We start from the raw sequence: 15,332 nt of genomic DNA on the forward strand, positions 1-15,332 counted from the left end.
TTACGGCTGGGCTTCCATCTTAGCAGGTGTAGAGGTTATTAAAAAGGGTACTAGATTTATAGTTGGCAATGGTGAGAGTATCCGTATAAATAAAGATAATATAACATTAGATCACCTCCCAAAACCAGTGTTTAGTATTAATCCAGATTCGAGGCTTTACTTGAAAGACTTGATTTCGGTTCATGGGGATTATCGGTACTGGAATTTTGATAAAATCTCGTCACTGATTCGGGCTGAGGACCACTCTTTTTTTCAACATACCTACCTTTCACAACAAGTAACTCATGACCGTATTGTTTGGCATTACAATACCTCAGGTGACTACTCTGTCCGGTCTGGATATTGGTTACTTATGAATGACCCTCAAACTTTAGTCCATCGACCACCTCTTCCCCACGGATCCACTGATTTAAAAAACAAGATTTGGAAATTGGGAATTTTACCTAAGCTCAAACATTTCTTGTGGCGAATAGTAACAAGATCTCTGGCGACAATAACAAGACTTAACTCGAGAGGGATGAACATTGATCCTGTATGTCCTCGTTGCTTTAGAGCGGATGAAACAATAAACCATCTTTTTTTCACTTGTCCTTATGTTAAGAAAATATGGGAACTTTCTCAAATTTCTCTTCACAATCTTTCTTGTCCTTCATCAAATAGTGAACAAAATATTCAAAGTATTATTGATTTCCAGCAATCTTCCTTTTCTAAACATGAAAAATTACTACCATTGTGGTTACTTTGGCACATTTGGAAGTCAAGAAATAATTATATTTTTGAAGAGGTTTGGGAACCACAATACTTGGTCTTACACAAAACAAAATTGGATGTTCAAGCTTGGTTGGATTGTTCTGTTATAGAAAATGATACTAACATTACAGAGACTTCAACATTACACCAACGATTGTGGACAAGGCCTCCGATTGATATGTTGAAATGTAATTTTGATGCGGCTTTCAATGGTACTTCAAAACGAACTTCAGGAGGCTGGATTCTACGCAACTCGGATGGTGCTTCACTAGGCTGGGGTGCTTCACAACTTGTAACATCAAATTCACCTTTAGAAGCAGAAGCAAAAGCATTATTGGCAGCAATCCAACAAGTTTGGATTAGGGGTGTTAAGCATGTGTACTTCGAAGGAGACAGTGAACTTTTGATTAAAATGTTACAAAGACAACACCATAATATTACTATTGAAGCTGTTTTCCATGATATTATTGCTTGGTCCAAAAAATTTACTTCTATTTCCTTTCTTTTTTGTAAAAGAGATTGTAATAAAGTCGCTCATCTTCTGGCCTCTCATGGTTCTAATTTTTTTATTTTTTATTCTGATTTCTTGTATCCGCCTTCATGGCTAAGAAACCAATTGTATTATGATTTTTACAATTATTCAATATAATTTTATTGACGAAAAAAAAAAAAAACTAATTTGAAATGTGATTCATTTTTAAATCATAAAGTTTGGGTCCGACTTTGATGGAAAAAAAAAAGAAAGGAAAAAAGGATAACACAAAACCTCTCTCTCCCTCTCGTCTTCCAAAATCAACCACATTGACTTCTCTTTGTACAAGGGTCTGGTCACTCATGGCCATCCTCACTCTTTCTCTTCCTCTTATCGTCTCTTTCCTTCGCCCTCACGCTTCTCCTCGCTTCTTCCTCCTCCCTCGCTCCCTTTCTCATCCCCCTTTCCTCTCCCGCCGCCGATTTCACCGCACTGCCGCCGTTTCCTCCGCCTCTGTTCATCACCAGTCCTATCGTAATCCCAGCGATGATGATTCCACCCGCGCGGTCTCTGTTCCTACATTCCAACAGGCGATTCAGCGCCTCCAGGTTCGATTCTCCTTCATTCTCTCACATTCTCTACTTCCAAATTTGAATTGATCTAACTGAGAAAGTTTCAGGAATATTGGGCTTCCGTCGGATGCGCCGTTATGCAACCTAGCAACACTGAGGTCGGAGCTGGCACCATGAATCCTTGTACCTTTTTGAGGGTTCTTGGTCCTGAACCTTGGAATGTTGCCTATGTTGAGCCAAGCATACGTCCTGACGATTCTCGCTATGGAGAGAACCCCAATAGGCTTCAAAGACACACTCAATTTCAGGTCATTTTGAAACCTGACCCTGGAAACTCTCAACAGCTCTTTATCAACAGTCTCTCTGCTTTAGGTACTCATAACTTACTCTCTCCTTTATTTCTGAACAATGCCTTCTCTTATGTTTCCACTTACATGTTTGAAACACAAGTGCATTAGATTGATTGGATATTTCTCCTTGTGCTGGTTCCCGTTGGTGATTTTGTTGTGGACTCAATTTTGATTTTGCTCAAAGCTCTGCTTCCGAGGAAACTTCTCTCATCCAGATAATATTTTCCTTACAATTAGTATGTGTTCTTTATAGGTATTGATGTGGCTGCACACGATATACGGTTTGTAGAAGACAACTGGGAGAGCCCGGTAATGTGTGATTCCATGTTTTTATGGGGGTTTCCATCTCTTTTAGTATTTCAATATATTCTCAGCTTGGCAGTGTCTGTTTTCAGGTGCTTGGTGCTTGGGGTCTGGGCTGGGAGATTTGGATGGATGGTATGGAAATCACACAATTTACTTACTTCCAGCAGGTAATTTCATTTTATGTAAACGTTTCTAAATTGAACTGTAGGGTACAGTTTGCATATTTGTTTTTTTTAGGGTGAATTTTATCTTTTGTTCTCTAGTAAATTTTCTGCCTCGGTTGTTAAAAAACAACATGATTGTGAAGTTTGCTTCTTTCTAGGCTGGAAGTCTTCCGTTGTCTCCAGTATCTGTTGAAATAACTTATGGGCTTGAGCGCATCATCATGTTGCTTCAAGTTAGTATTATATTCCCTTATTGTTGATGTACGCATTTTGGATATAGGTCCTTTTTGTTTGGCGTAAGTTAACCTGTTCATTGAATTTCAACTGACAGGAAGTTGATCATTTCAAAAAGATCTTATATGCTGATGGTATCACCTATGGGGAGCTTTTCTTGGAAAACGAGTAAAAGACTGATATTCTTTTATGGATGTTTCATCATACATTATCAAAATTATTCTGTGTTAGTTGTGTTTTTAGATTGATTTACGGGAGAATTTTGCAGAAAGGAAATGAGCTCATATTATTTAGAGCATGCTAGCGTGGATCGCCTTCAAAAGCATTTCGACTTTTTTGACGAAGAAGCACGTTCCTTGCTTGCCTTAGGACTTCCAATCCCTGCGTATGTTTATCACATGCTTATGATCCTCCCTTTTTTCTCCATATTAACAACCGTCTCTTGAATTTAACAAATTGCTGCTTGGGGCATGCTAGGTATGACCAGCTTCTGAAGACGTCTCACGCTTTTAACATTTTAGACGCTAGAGGTTTCATTGGCGTAACTGAACGTGCTCGTTATTTTGGTCGAATGCGCAGGTATGATCTGTTCCAGTTTTTGTTTTCCCTAAAGTTTATTATTGAGCAACCAAGCTTGATTAACCCGAAGAGGAAATGCTTTTAAACATATTGTTACTTGTAAAAAATATATTTGACATGTACATTTTTTTGCTTCTCTGCATCCTCTTTGAAATAATAGCTTGGCTCGCCAATGTGCCCAACTGTGGTTGAAGACACGTGAGTCTCTTGGACATCCTCTTGGTGTTGTCTCTGAACCAGTTCCTCCTATTTGTCACAGAGAGGCTTTGGAAAAAGTGGCTAAAAAGGTTGGGTTGTTTTCTAATTAGAGAATATACAATTGGAGCTTTGCTGCTGATTATTTCCTTTTGTTGAGTTGCAAAGCCGGCTTCTTTGATAGACGAAAATATTTATGAAAATGTCAAATGAGATGTTTCCTTTTTTCTTGTTTATGTGGTGTTCAATTGTCACAGGTACCTGAGGATCCAAGATCGTTTATTATTGAGATAGGGACTGAAGAGATGCCACCTCAAGATGTTACCAACGCTAGTGAACAAGTAAAATTACATTTCATTTGGAGAAACTTGACATTTCCTTCTCTATCACTCACTCATGGACACTTGTGAGCTGCTCGGTCATGCTACAATAGTCCCTAGATTGTTTGTTCATGTGCTTCTTGTTTTTTCTTTTGTGCTGTGTTCTTTTGATAGATTGGATGTCAAGTAACAGTCCTTTTTAATATTGCAGCTCCGGGTCTTAGTACTAGAATTACTAGAGAGTCAACGATTGGTGCATGGTGCTGTGAAAGCCTTTGGCACACCCCGCAGGCTAGTGGTAATGATAAGATCTTTTCACATTTACATATATTGTTTCTTAATTGATGCCAATTCTACAAAAGCATGAATCCAATCTTACAGAGAGAGGATTGGCGGACATATCTTCCTATATGTTCTTTAGCATTTTTGTAAATTTTTCTTAATATTCGCTTATGAGGCTTATTTGAAGCTGGCTTTTTATGTGAGGATGTAAACGTAAACAATTAATTTGACGTAATTGAAGGTTTTGGGTTTTTGAAGGGAATCATGGAACCGTTGAAGCTTTTTGGATTTATTCTTCTTCTTCTTTTTCTTTTAAGCAGTTTTAAGTGAAGTCCCTTTTTCAGGTTTTAGTTGATGCTATGTCCTCTAAGCAGCTGGAAGAAGAGGTTGAAGTTCGAGGACCCCCTGCTTCCAAAGCTTTTGATGATGAAGGAAAGCCTACGAAGGTTATTTTGTTTCCCTTTGGTCCTTTTGATCAAGGATATTAAAATTAACTACGTATTTAAGTATTTTGGTAGAAAGTGGTGGAAATTATGGAAATAGTATCTGGTTCATTAATCCATTGCGCCTTAGGTTTTGTGCTATGTTTGCTTTCTTCTTTGTAACTACTACCTAAAGATATGTGGATATAAATTTTCTCTTTGTTCTTCCCTCCCAGGCTGCAGATGGTTTTAGCCGTAGATATGGCGTTCCATTGGAAAAGTTGTACAGAAAAGTTTCTGGTGGGTGCATCCATGTTAGCAAATTCTAACTGCTTCATTGTTCTTTCTCTCGTAGGCTGTGATTCTGCTTTTTCTTTTTGTTTAGTTCTTTTCATTTTTATCCTCTTTTGTTTTGTATTTCTTTCAGGAAAGACAGAATATGTCCATGCACTAGTTACAGAGCCAGCTCGACTTGCTTTGGAGGTTCTTTTTACTCTTTTTCTTATGCTAAGGCAATGCTATATTTATCTTTCATGAAAGACATAGTATATCCATTAACTTAGTATATTATTGATGCTCACAATTTGCCTCTTTCTTTTCATATGGTGTACCTCATATTTTTTAGTGTCCTAAGTCCTCTATTTGCTAAGCATACATTTTCTTTCTGGGATCCTGTCTATTATAGGTTCTGTCAGAAGATTTACCTGCTATACTGGCTAAAATATCGTTCCCAAAGTCGATGCGCTGGAACTCTTCAGTATGTAACTTTTATCTATGTACGCTTACTAATGTTTACATTTGACTAGGTTCAGCTGTAAAAAATGGAGTTTATATTACTGCTATTGATCTTGTGCTGTGATATGCAGGTAATGTTTAGCAGACCAATTCGCTGGGTTATGGCCTTACATGGGGATCTGGTTGTGCCGTTCTCCTTTGCTGGCATCACTAGGTACATTTACTTGGCTACTCTTGCTTTTCCATGCTTTCTATGGCTTCAGTTGGCACAAATTTTCCTCTTACATTCACAAGATATGCATATATTTTTAGATAAAATAACTATCTGTTTCATCTTCAAAATGCAGTGGAAATGTATCTTGTGGACTTCGCAATACTGCTTCAGCATCCCTATTGGTAAGAATGTACCCTGCATTGTCGTCGATAAACATATTTGGATGTCATGCTTCAGATGTGTGTTTTCTGGTCTTCTAAATATTGGCAGGTACAGAATGCAGAATCCTATGAAGATACTATGAGGAATTCTGGAATCAATATCGAGATTGAGGCATGTCGTTCTTATATTCTTCTCTATCCATTATTTAATTATAAAAATCTAGTTATGGATCTATGTAGATATTTCATTGGTTACCATAATTTACAGGAAAGGAAGAAAATCATTCTTGAGAAGTCAAATGCACTAGCAAAGAGTGTAATGGTGCCTTGTTATCCCACATAATTTACTTAATGAGGTAATTTGTGGTTTTTTTCACAGTGATATGCTCTACCAATGGCTTCAATAAATGATGTTTACCTCGAGATACCAAGAAGCTAGTTAATATGTGGTTTTCGCCAGGTTGCAAATCTCGTCGAAGCTCCTGTGCCCTTAATTGGAAAGTTCAAGGAATCATTCTTAGAACTCCCAGAGGAGCTATTAACTATTGTAAGCTCTTCAAAAACGAAAATTGGTTTTTATTTCGTGTAACCTGCTCATGATATCTGTTTACTTTCTTATTATATGTCAGCAAGTATGCTTATCTAATTCAGGCCTTATTATGGTGTAACCCTATAGGTAATGCAAAAGCACCAGAAATATTTTTCCATTATCGATGAGAATGGACGGCTATTGCCTTACTTTATTGCTGTACGACAGTCTAGCCTTGCAATGCCGTTTGTTGCATATATTATTTTTCATTTTTAATGGTACAAAAATAAGTATTCAATAGCTGATGAAACAGAGTGTGACTTTCTTTAGGTTGCCAATGGTGCAATAAATGAGGATGTAGTGAGGAAAGGAAATGAAGCAGTTCTCAGGTTGAGATGTGTTATAAGTTGCTAATATTTATACTCAATTAATAGATTAAAGTAGATCCTTCTTGGCACGTCCTTGTTCTTTTAACTGTTTGCATTGCCCTATTTACATGCTATATAGTCTTGATAGTGGTCCATATTAAAAGCGCCCAAAGGTCATGTTTCACTTTTGCAGGGCACGCTATGAAGATGCGAAGTTCTTTTATGAGGTGGACACAAGGAAAAGGTTTTCTGAATTCCGAGGTCAGCTACAGGGAATTCTATTCCACGTAAGTTTTCCTTCGGTACCATTTTTTAGAGAAGAAGCTGGATACGACAATATATTACTAGATGGTTGTACTTCGTTTTTTTTTCCCCCAGTAGTTTCGTTGTGGTTTCAGTTACAATTAAAAAATGCAGACCATATATTGTTGACTTTAGTAGCACATACAACATAAACTTCTCATCCATGTTTGTGTGAATTAATAGGAAAAGCTGGGGACGATGCTAGATAAGATGAACCGTCTACAAAACATGGTAACTAAGCTTTGTTTGTCCCTCGAAATCGATGAGGATGTGCTTCCGGTTGTGGAGGATGCTGCCTCACTTGCTATGTCGGACCTTGCAACTGCTGTAGTTACAGAATTTACTGCGCTGGCAGGAATAATGGCTCGTCATTATGCTCTCAGAGATGGCTATTCAGAGCAGGTATGTTTATGAGTTTGAGTTGCCCTAGTGGCAGCTTTTTTTGTTTCATAGGCTTAATCTACTAGCACACTATGGTATATATCCATTAGCATGGTCTCTATTATTATATGACAACCATGTTCCTGGGATGCAGATAGCAGAAGCTTTGCTGGAAATCACACTTCCTAAATTTTCTGGAGATGTCATCCCAAAAACAGATGCAGGAATGGTTTTGGCAATAGCTGATAGGTAAATTGAAAGCCTAGAATTTTGGTGTCTCTCCTATTTCTTTCTATGCCAAACGTCTTGTGAACACATGTTTCTGGATTTGTTCAGAATAATTTGCTTATACTTCCGATATGATAATTTTGTTTGAATTTGTGATCCTATATACTAACACCTATGCTTGTTTCTATGACTGTAGATTAGATAGCCTTGTTGGTCTATTTGCTGCTGGTTGCCAGCCAAGTTCAACAAATGACCCATTTGGCCTTAGAAGAATATCATATGGCTTAGTAAGTGTATATTTTAACAAGCAATTATTATGATTTGCCCTTTTATGGTTATGTGAGGTTATGGACGCAAAGTAATTCTTTGTACACCTCAGGTTCAGATTTTGGTCGAGAAGGATAAAGATATCAACTTCAAACATGCCCTAGAACTTGCGGCCAGTGTACAACCTACAAAGGTCGAGGCAAACACTTTAGAAGATGTGAGAATCTATCCATAGTGGCGTCAAATTGTTTTCCCACTTTTACAGGTTGTAAACCGTCTGGCTGAATTGTTTTGTGAAATTAACTGGTCTATTGTTTTTAGGTGTATCAATTTGTTACTCGAAGACTGGAACAGCTACTGGTTCGTACAGCTTTTGTGATGCTTATCTTTATTGCTTTCTAATTGTCTTAGACACAATTCCTGGCTCTTTAAAATGAAAGACCTTAGGTCCGGTTCTTGAAACAACGTTCTATCCTTTTTACAGGTTGACAATGGAGTAGGCCCTGAAGTAGTTAGGTCTGTCCTAGCAGAGCGTGGAAACAATCCTTGTCTGGCAGCACGGACTGCATACAAGGTAAGTAACTTGTCATATGATCCAATATATGGAATTAGGTAATAGTTGAGGAGCCTGTGGGCATCATTCTCCTACAAGTCAGATCTTATGGTGATTGGATTAAGCCTAGTATAGAAGGATACATCAAGCCTAGTATAGAAGGATACATCTGAATTTAATTGGTTGAATCTCCTTCGCTATCTAGCATTAGAGACTAGAAACTAGACTGAAACTTGATTATCAATTCTAGTTAGGAATTTTGCTGTGTCATAGTGATTTTGCTATTAAAAAGAAGCTAACATCGCTGGTTCTTTGGGTGATACCTTGCAGATGGAAAAGCTAAGCAGAGGTGAGTTATTTCCGAAGATAGTGGAAGCATATTCTCGTCCCACACGCATTGTCCGCGGGAAAGACATTGGTGTTGGAGTTGAGGTACTCGAGGTTTCTGTTTGAACAAAAAGCACGTGTGCAAACTTGCAGCTTCTAACATTAAATGATGCAATCAGGTGGATGAGAATGCATTTGAGACTACCCAAGAGAGAGCATTGTGGAGCACTTACACCTCTATCAAAGATCAAATTCACACTGGTAACTCCACTTTCTTCTCTACTAGAATCTCTCACAAAAAACAAACAAATTTCTCACTTGCTTCCAAATTTCAGACATAGAAATCGAGGAGTTCACTGAGATATCGATGCAATTGGTGGAGCCACTCGAGGATTTCTTCAACAATGTGTTTGTGATGGTGGTAAGTTGAAACTTTGTCCACACACTGTACTCGAGTATTTCAAGAGCTTTATATGTAGACGAGTGAAGTTTGAATTTTATGATTTGCAGGAAGACGAAAGAGTGAGGAAGAACAGACTCGCTCTGCTCAATAACATTGCCAGTCTTCCCACAGGAGTCATTGACCTCTCATTTTTGCCCGGATTTTGAGCTTTTACTTGTTTCATAATCCCCACAGGAATCATTTTTTCTTTGTTTCATAACCTTTATATCTTGTTTTGTGCTTTCAATGTAAAACTTATGCAATTGAACTCTCAATAAAAAAAAATTCAAAATTTTCTTGCCTTATCATTATGACTGATTTGTGTATCATTTTAGAAAAAAAATCAAATCAAAACATATGCAAATGCAACGTATTCAAAAATATTTGGATGATGATGAGATATATTATTATTCTCAAGGAGGAGGAGATGAAGAAAAAAGTTAGAAAGACCACCGAGAGAAACGGTGGTTAGTTATGGAGGAGGAAAAAGCGGCAGCTTACTACGAAGAGCTCACGCGTAAAGGAGAAGGAGCTGCTCGTTTCAAGCAAGGCCTCGGCTTCTCCTCCGGAGCCAATGCCGTTCCGGAAAGAGGAACAGCTATCGCATCCTCCTCTTCGTTTCTCAATCAGTTCGTCAAGGCTTCCAATCCTACTAAATCCTCTGAAAACAAGGATTCCGAGATCCGATCCATCAGAGACAAATTGAAGAAGAAACCTGAAGACCAGCAACATCCTAGGGTTCCGGAGAGGAGCTCCAGAGAATCGCGTCGTTATCGGAGTAGAGAGAGGGATGAGAGAGATAAAACCCATAGAAGGAGAAGCAGGAGCAGGAGTTCAGAGAGACGTAGTAGGTATGGGGATAGAGCGAGACGGAGAAGCAGGAGCAGGAGTGCAGAGAGGCGTAATAGGCATGTGGATAGAGATACTCGGAGGAGAAGGAGCCGGAGCAGGAGTTCGTCGCCGAGGAGAGAACGTAGGAGGAGAGAAGATGTGAAGGAGAAGAAGATTGATTACTCGCGGTTAATCAAAGGCTACGATGACATGGTATACTGATATCTCTCATAGCTTACCTTCTTTATGGTTACCATACTTCGATGAACTTTTGTTTATGAGAATCAGCTTCGTAATGTTAGAATCCCTCTAGAGTTTGGGCGTTAATTAGGGTGACAAGAACATAGCAATTAGCTTAACATCCTGAATCTTTTGTTGTATTGAAACATAGGAGATGTTTTAAGATAGTAAACCTTGAGCTTTTATTTGTTTCAACCATTCTTTGTTTATGAATATAGGTTCTGTATTTTTGTTATCGGTGTTCTTTGTGTGCGTCTCTGTGTGATTTCTCATTTCCATTGGTATCATAAGGGTTTGTTCTTTTGTTGCTTTCTTGAACAGTCAGCTGCTGAAAAAGTGAAGGCCAAGATGAAGCTCCAGCTTGATGAAACTGGTATGTTAGTCGGTTCCATTTGGGAGATGACATTGATATTCTGTTGTCCATGGTTCCAGCAGCTCGTGATCTGATTCTCGCAACAACATCTTTTGAGTGGGATCCATCTTTGGAATGTTATTGTAAAACGGTGGGATGTGTTTTAGTCTTGATGATGTGAATAAGGATTTCTTATTAGTCTAATGCAAGACTATTGTTGCTAGCCTCGAAGTTTTGTAGTGAATAATAGCCTTAAGTTGGTTAGTTAAGGGGATAAAGGTGTAAAGCTGAGCTAGGAGAATGTATTACGGTATTGGTTGGGGATTAGGTCAGATGACTGAGGTTTCTCTCATAAATGAAAGTCTTTATGGTGTAATTCTGTGGAGGTCTGTGTTTTAGCTCTTTTATCTCCTGGCATTGAGGTTGCAATGTACATTACTGCTGGGAGTAGACTTTCCCTAGCTTTTCCTTGTCAGCAAAGCAACATCTAATTGTTTAATGACCTCGTAGATCTTCATAGCAACTCTGTATATAAGGAAGTTTAGGACAAACCCTTTCCTGGAGATCGTAAATATGTAAATTTATTTAATGGTATAAAAGAGAAATTACCTGGTGTTTCAGAAAGAATAAAAGAACAAGAAAGATCATCTCTGTCCTTAAATGAGATCCCTCGCATTGCATACCTTGTGAAAAATTATGTCAAGCTCATGTTTATTTCTTCACTTGAAACTAATGATCCGCTTAATATGCAGCTGAGAAAGATACCAGTAAGGGTGCAGGATGGGAAAGATTTGAATTCGACAAAGATGCTCCAGTTGATGATGAGGAAGTAGAAGAAGGTCAGTTTCCCATGAATTTTTTACATTTACTCCTTATGATTTCGATATACGATGGAGCTAAAAGCAGAAAATCATCCTCAGTTACTATGTATGTACTCTGTATGCTAAAAACTTCATATGATTGCAGGTACAGATGATGACGCTGCCTTAGTCAAGCGCATGGGACAGAGTTTTAGGTTTTCCGCCATCGAGGTATACTGAGTCATTAGCTTACATTCTCGATCTGGACCAAAGTCACAGTTTTAATTATATCAGAGCTTCAAACAATTTATATGGTTGAATAAAAACTTGTAGGCAAAAAGGGAAGAGCAGCTAAAAGCCGCCCACGATGAGGCCATGTTTGGAGCACCCACATTCCAAAATCATACGGATAACGCCGAATGTAATGTTACAGAGACTACTAATGCTAAGGACGATGAAGGAGAAAACAACAGTGACACAATAAGTCTTCTAAGCGAAAAGGTAAAATTTTTGTGAAACTCTTCATTTCTTTTGCTCTCGAACCAATCGATCATAGGAGCTCTATTTTAGGGTCTGTACGTAAGCTTGTTAAAATCCAATACTTTGTGTTTTAGGTGCTTGCAAAACAGCAAGGATCTTGGCGAGACAGAGCTCGCAAGTCATGAAATTCCTATATATAATGGAAATATGGAAGTCATGATGATCAAATGTAGTTTATTTATGTAGTTGTTGGTCTTTACAAAGTATTGATCGTTTTGTTTCTTGTAGAAATTTTGTTGGATGTGTTTGAAAGTGATTTAAACTCATAACCCCGATGTTTGGTATTACCTAACCATTTTTTTTGGTGCATCAATATATACAGTATTTTGCTTCAATGTCGTACGTTTTTAACTTCTGGCATTATTATGAGGTTCTCATTACAGTATTCGGGGAAATCAGAGTTGCTGACTTGCTGCTAGGTTCAAATATGAAAAGGAATAGAAGCGGTCCAGAGTCAGTTTATTATTAAGTACATAATAGTATATGTTATGCAGAGGAAGTAAGATATGTGATCTTTTTCACATAAACCCAAGAGAACAAAGTATCAGCAAAGTCAATAATGCAAGGCTAAAGGAAGAAAATAGATGGTAGTTTCCAGGAAGAAACGATAAGGTAGAAACAAAACCCAAGATTTTAGTCGACCAAAAAAACCCCAACAAAGTTTTAAGGATTAAAAAAGTATAAGATCAATTCTAAACGATGATAAAAGATAAAAAGTAACTACTCTACCATTAAGAAGAATAGAGACTCTCTCACTTCTTCTCTTCTTTCTCAGCTTCTGCAGCCCTCTTGGCTATAGCACCGGCATGTCTCTTCATCATGCGTGCTGCACGAATCGTGTTATACGCTTCGAACGATTTCATGTCGGAAGTGAGCTTCACAAGCTCCATTGTTTGCTTCTCACGGACAATAGGCAGCATCTTTTTCACCTTAAAAAAGCAAATTAAAAAAAAAAAAGATTAGGAAAGATAAATCAAATCGAGAGATAACACATCTCAATGTTATAGCTAACATTCAACAAGCAAAACAATAAAAATAAATAATAACTAGCATCATATATCAACGAACCTATTAATAGTGTAAGGACCAGTTTAATTTACAGTTTACCACATAAAACTTTGATAATCTCTAAGACAGAACAAAACAACGAACTCAGAACACAAAAGAATGAATTAAGAGAAACAACATGCAGTTACATGCCTTTGTCGATACGTCTTAACAACAACTAAACCTAATGAATTACTTACTCGAGATAGGCGACAAGAACTAGAGAAAAAGAGATCTTCACAAGTCACAGATTTCTTTACGTCAGAATACCGAAAAAATATATAGTAGTAAACCCCTACAAGCCTCGTAGGATATATATAACTAGTGTCTCTATATGTATTTAGGCCATTAGTTAAATGGAAAACATTGTATTAATAACATTATTAAATAAATATCATATATAAAAGAAGTTCCATGGGACGAGTCCTGGCCGAGACCACAAACCTTATTTTTGAGCTTTTATCAAATGGGTTTTATCGTTCGTTCGTTCACTATATATATATATATATATCTATATTTTTTTTCAGCAATCAAAAAGATCGTAACGCATATAATTGCTAAAAATAACTCACAATCTACATTATAACCAAAAAAAAAACAAAATCAAAATATTTGGGTTATAAAAAGAAGAAGAAGAAGATAAGAAACGTATCTTACAACTTGCCCCATTTGCTGCTGTATATCGCATTATCGCTTCATAAACACACAGCTAAAACAAGTGGAAGAAAGAAAAAAAATAAAAAAAAGGCGTGTCTCGAAACTCTAAACTAACAGATGTCAGTACATCACTGGCTGCAAGCTGGACGCCTCTCTGCCAATCAGAAATCAGTATTCCTGAAAATTTATTTTTAATTTTGGTTACAATTGTCCTCCGAAGAAATCGTAAAACCTAAAAGTCAAAATAAAAAGGGTAAAGTGAGAGAGAGAGAGAGGTCTCATCTCATCTACGTTTATTCTTCAACATTCTCCAGCGAAGCCGTCTTCTTCTTCTCCCTTTCAATCCCTCTCTCCTTGGTTTCATCTTCTCTGCGATTTCAAAAATGTCGAGCCGTTGGTTGAGACCTGAGGTACTCCCTTACTACTACTTCATATCGATCTTTGATTCCCCCCCCTGAATCGAAAATCCATCCGTTGATTCTCTTTTGACTACGTCTAGTTTCTAAAATGCTTAGATCTGAAATTCGATTCTTCTTTTACGATTTATCTCGTGAATCACAAATATGCTTTGTTTCGTTTCGGTAGGTGTATCCTTTGTTCGCTGCCACCGGAGTTGCCGTTGGGATCTGTGCGTTTTCGTTGATCAGAAACATCACCGGAAACCCTGAAGTCAGGTTTGTTGTTATACCTCCTTCCTCGGATTTTTGATTGCTGATTGCTACTTAGTCCTCCTTTCAACTATTCTTTGACCGTGAGATGATATTGTAGTAAAACGAAGTCGTTTTGGTTTAGTCCAGATTGATGTATTTGTGAAATGGAAACTTAGCACTAGTTCTTGGCGGATCATTCACACTGGCTTTTTATGATTGGATTCAACTAATGCAATTCTGATTTAGATTTATGTATATGTGATCATCTTTGTGATGGCACAAAGCAATCTTCAAATTTAGATATTTCAAGTTTCATGCCGGTAGTAAACGAAGCCGTTTTGTGAAGATTATAATATATATAATCGAAATGGTTACTCAGCCCTCAGTTTTATTGTTAGTAAGAATCATTTCTTTGGCAGATCATTTATATACTCTACATTAAAGAATTTGTTAGACTTATGACTGGATACAATTCGCGTTGCTGTGATCATCTTCTTTGTAATGGAACAAAGCAACCTTCAACATAGCTACTTTTGAGTTAGCATCAGAGATCATTGGACTCTCAAGTTACCTGTACATCAATCAGGGTTTGTTTTCTGGATCTAAGTGTTTTCTAAGAAAGGGTTTTGTTTGTTGAATCGTTTTCTCTAGATGCACCAAGGAGAACAGGGCTGCTGGAATTTTGGATAACTTTGCAGAGGGAGAGAAGTACAAGGAAAATTTCCTGAGGAAGTTTGTTCGCGACAAGCATCCTGAGATCATGCCTGGAATCAACAAGTTCTTCACTGATCCTAAATACTGAACAATCATCGTCCAAGAACTTTGCTCCCCCGCAATCGTCGTATTGTTTTATGGAATTGAATCTCATGTGATATAAACCTCATTTGTCAGTTTCACATTGTTGATGTATCCTCCAGCTGAACACTTGTTAATGCTGGGCTTATGTTGTCACTTTTAAGCAGAAAATAATTGAATTGCTCTTCTTTAGCAGCGTAACTTATAACAACGATTTCATCTGAGAGTAATAAGAACTTGTTTTCTTCGATATGTCATGACTTTTC

The 15,332-nt window shown here is 37.6% G+C and overlaps 3 protein-coding genes across 3 annotated transcripts; all 3 read left to right on the forward strand.

Moving 5' to 3' along the window:
- Positions 1 to 1,530: 1,530 nt before the first annotated feature.
- On the forward strand, positions 1,531 to 9,462 carry LOC17887120 (glycine--tRNA ligase, chloroplastic/mitochondrial 2). Its single transcript, XM_023782245.1, is given in 34 exon segments — positions 1,531 to 1,830; positions 1,902 to 2,166; positions 2,398 to 2,453; positions 2,540 to 2,617; positions 2,773 to 2,847; positions 2,946 to 3,016; positions 3,117 to 3,233; positions 3,326 to 3,427; positions 3,588 to 3,714; positions 3,880 to 3,963; positions 4,154 to 4,240; positions 4,569 to 4,670; positions 4,883 to 4,946; positions 5,074 to 5,129; positions 5,332 to 5,403; positions 5,513 to 5,595; positions 5,729 to 5,777; positions 5,866 to 5,928; positions 6,025 to 6,077; positions 6,079 to 6,112; positions 6,217 to 6,303; positions 6,433 to 6,504; positions 6,616 to 6,674; positions 6,847 to 6,940; positions 7,140 to 7,358; positions 7,492 to 7,586; positions 7,762 to 7,852; positions 7,945 to 8,049; positions 8,154 to 8,192; positions 8,317 to 8,406; positions 8,716 to 8,817; positions 8,892 to 8,973; positions 9,048 to 9,133; positions 9,223 to 9,462. Coding segments are annotated over 34 exon segments (3,204 nt in total). The 5' UTR covers positions 1,531 to 1,584; the 3' UTR covers positions 9,322 to 9,462.
- A 96-nt stretch (positions 9,463 to 9,558) lies between these two features.
- Positions 9,559 to 12,252, forward strand: LOC17887515 (probable ATP-dependent RNA helicase DDX46). The gene is made up of 6 exons (XM_006291422.2): positions 9,559 to 10,198; positions 10,547 to 10,598; positions 11,330 to 11,416; positions 11,544 to 11,608; positions 11,711 to 11,878; positions 11,992 to 12,252. Exons 1-6 carry the CDS (start codon positions 9,629 to 9,631, stop codon positions 12,040 to 12,042), a joined length of 993 nt encoding a protein of 330 aa, XP_006291484.1. The 5' UTR covers positions 9,559 to 9,628; the 3' UTR covers positions 12,043 to 12,252.
- A 1,620-nt stretch (positions 12,253 to 13,872) lies between these two features.
- On the forward strand, positions 13,873 to 15,261 carry LOC17886881. The gene is made up of 3 exons (XM_006290226.2): positions 13,873 to 14,031; positions 14,207 to 14,295; positions 14,923 to 15,261. Exons 1-3 carry the CDS (start codon positions 14,005 to 14,007, stop codon positions 15,071 to 15,073), a joined length of 267 nt encoding a protein of 88 aa, XP_006290288.1. The 5' UTR covers positions 13,873 to 14,004; the 3' UTR covers positions 15,074 to 15,261.
- The last annotated feature ends 71 nt before the right edge of the window (positions 15,262 to 15,332 follow it).

Source organism: Capsella rubella, unplaced genomic scaffold, assembly GCF_000375325.1.
Source record: "Capsella rubella cultivar Monte Gargano unplaced genomic scaffold, Caprub1_0 scaffold_5, whole genome shotgun sequence".
NCBI lineage: Eukaryota > Viridiplantae > Streptophyta > Magnoliopsida > Brassicales > Brassicaceae > Capsella > Capsella rubella.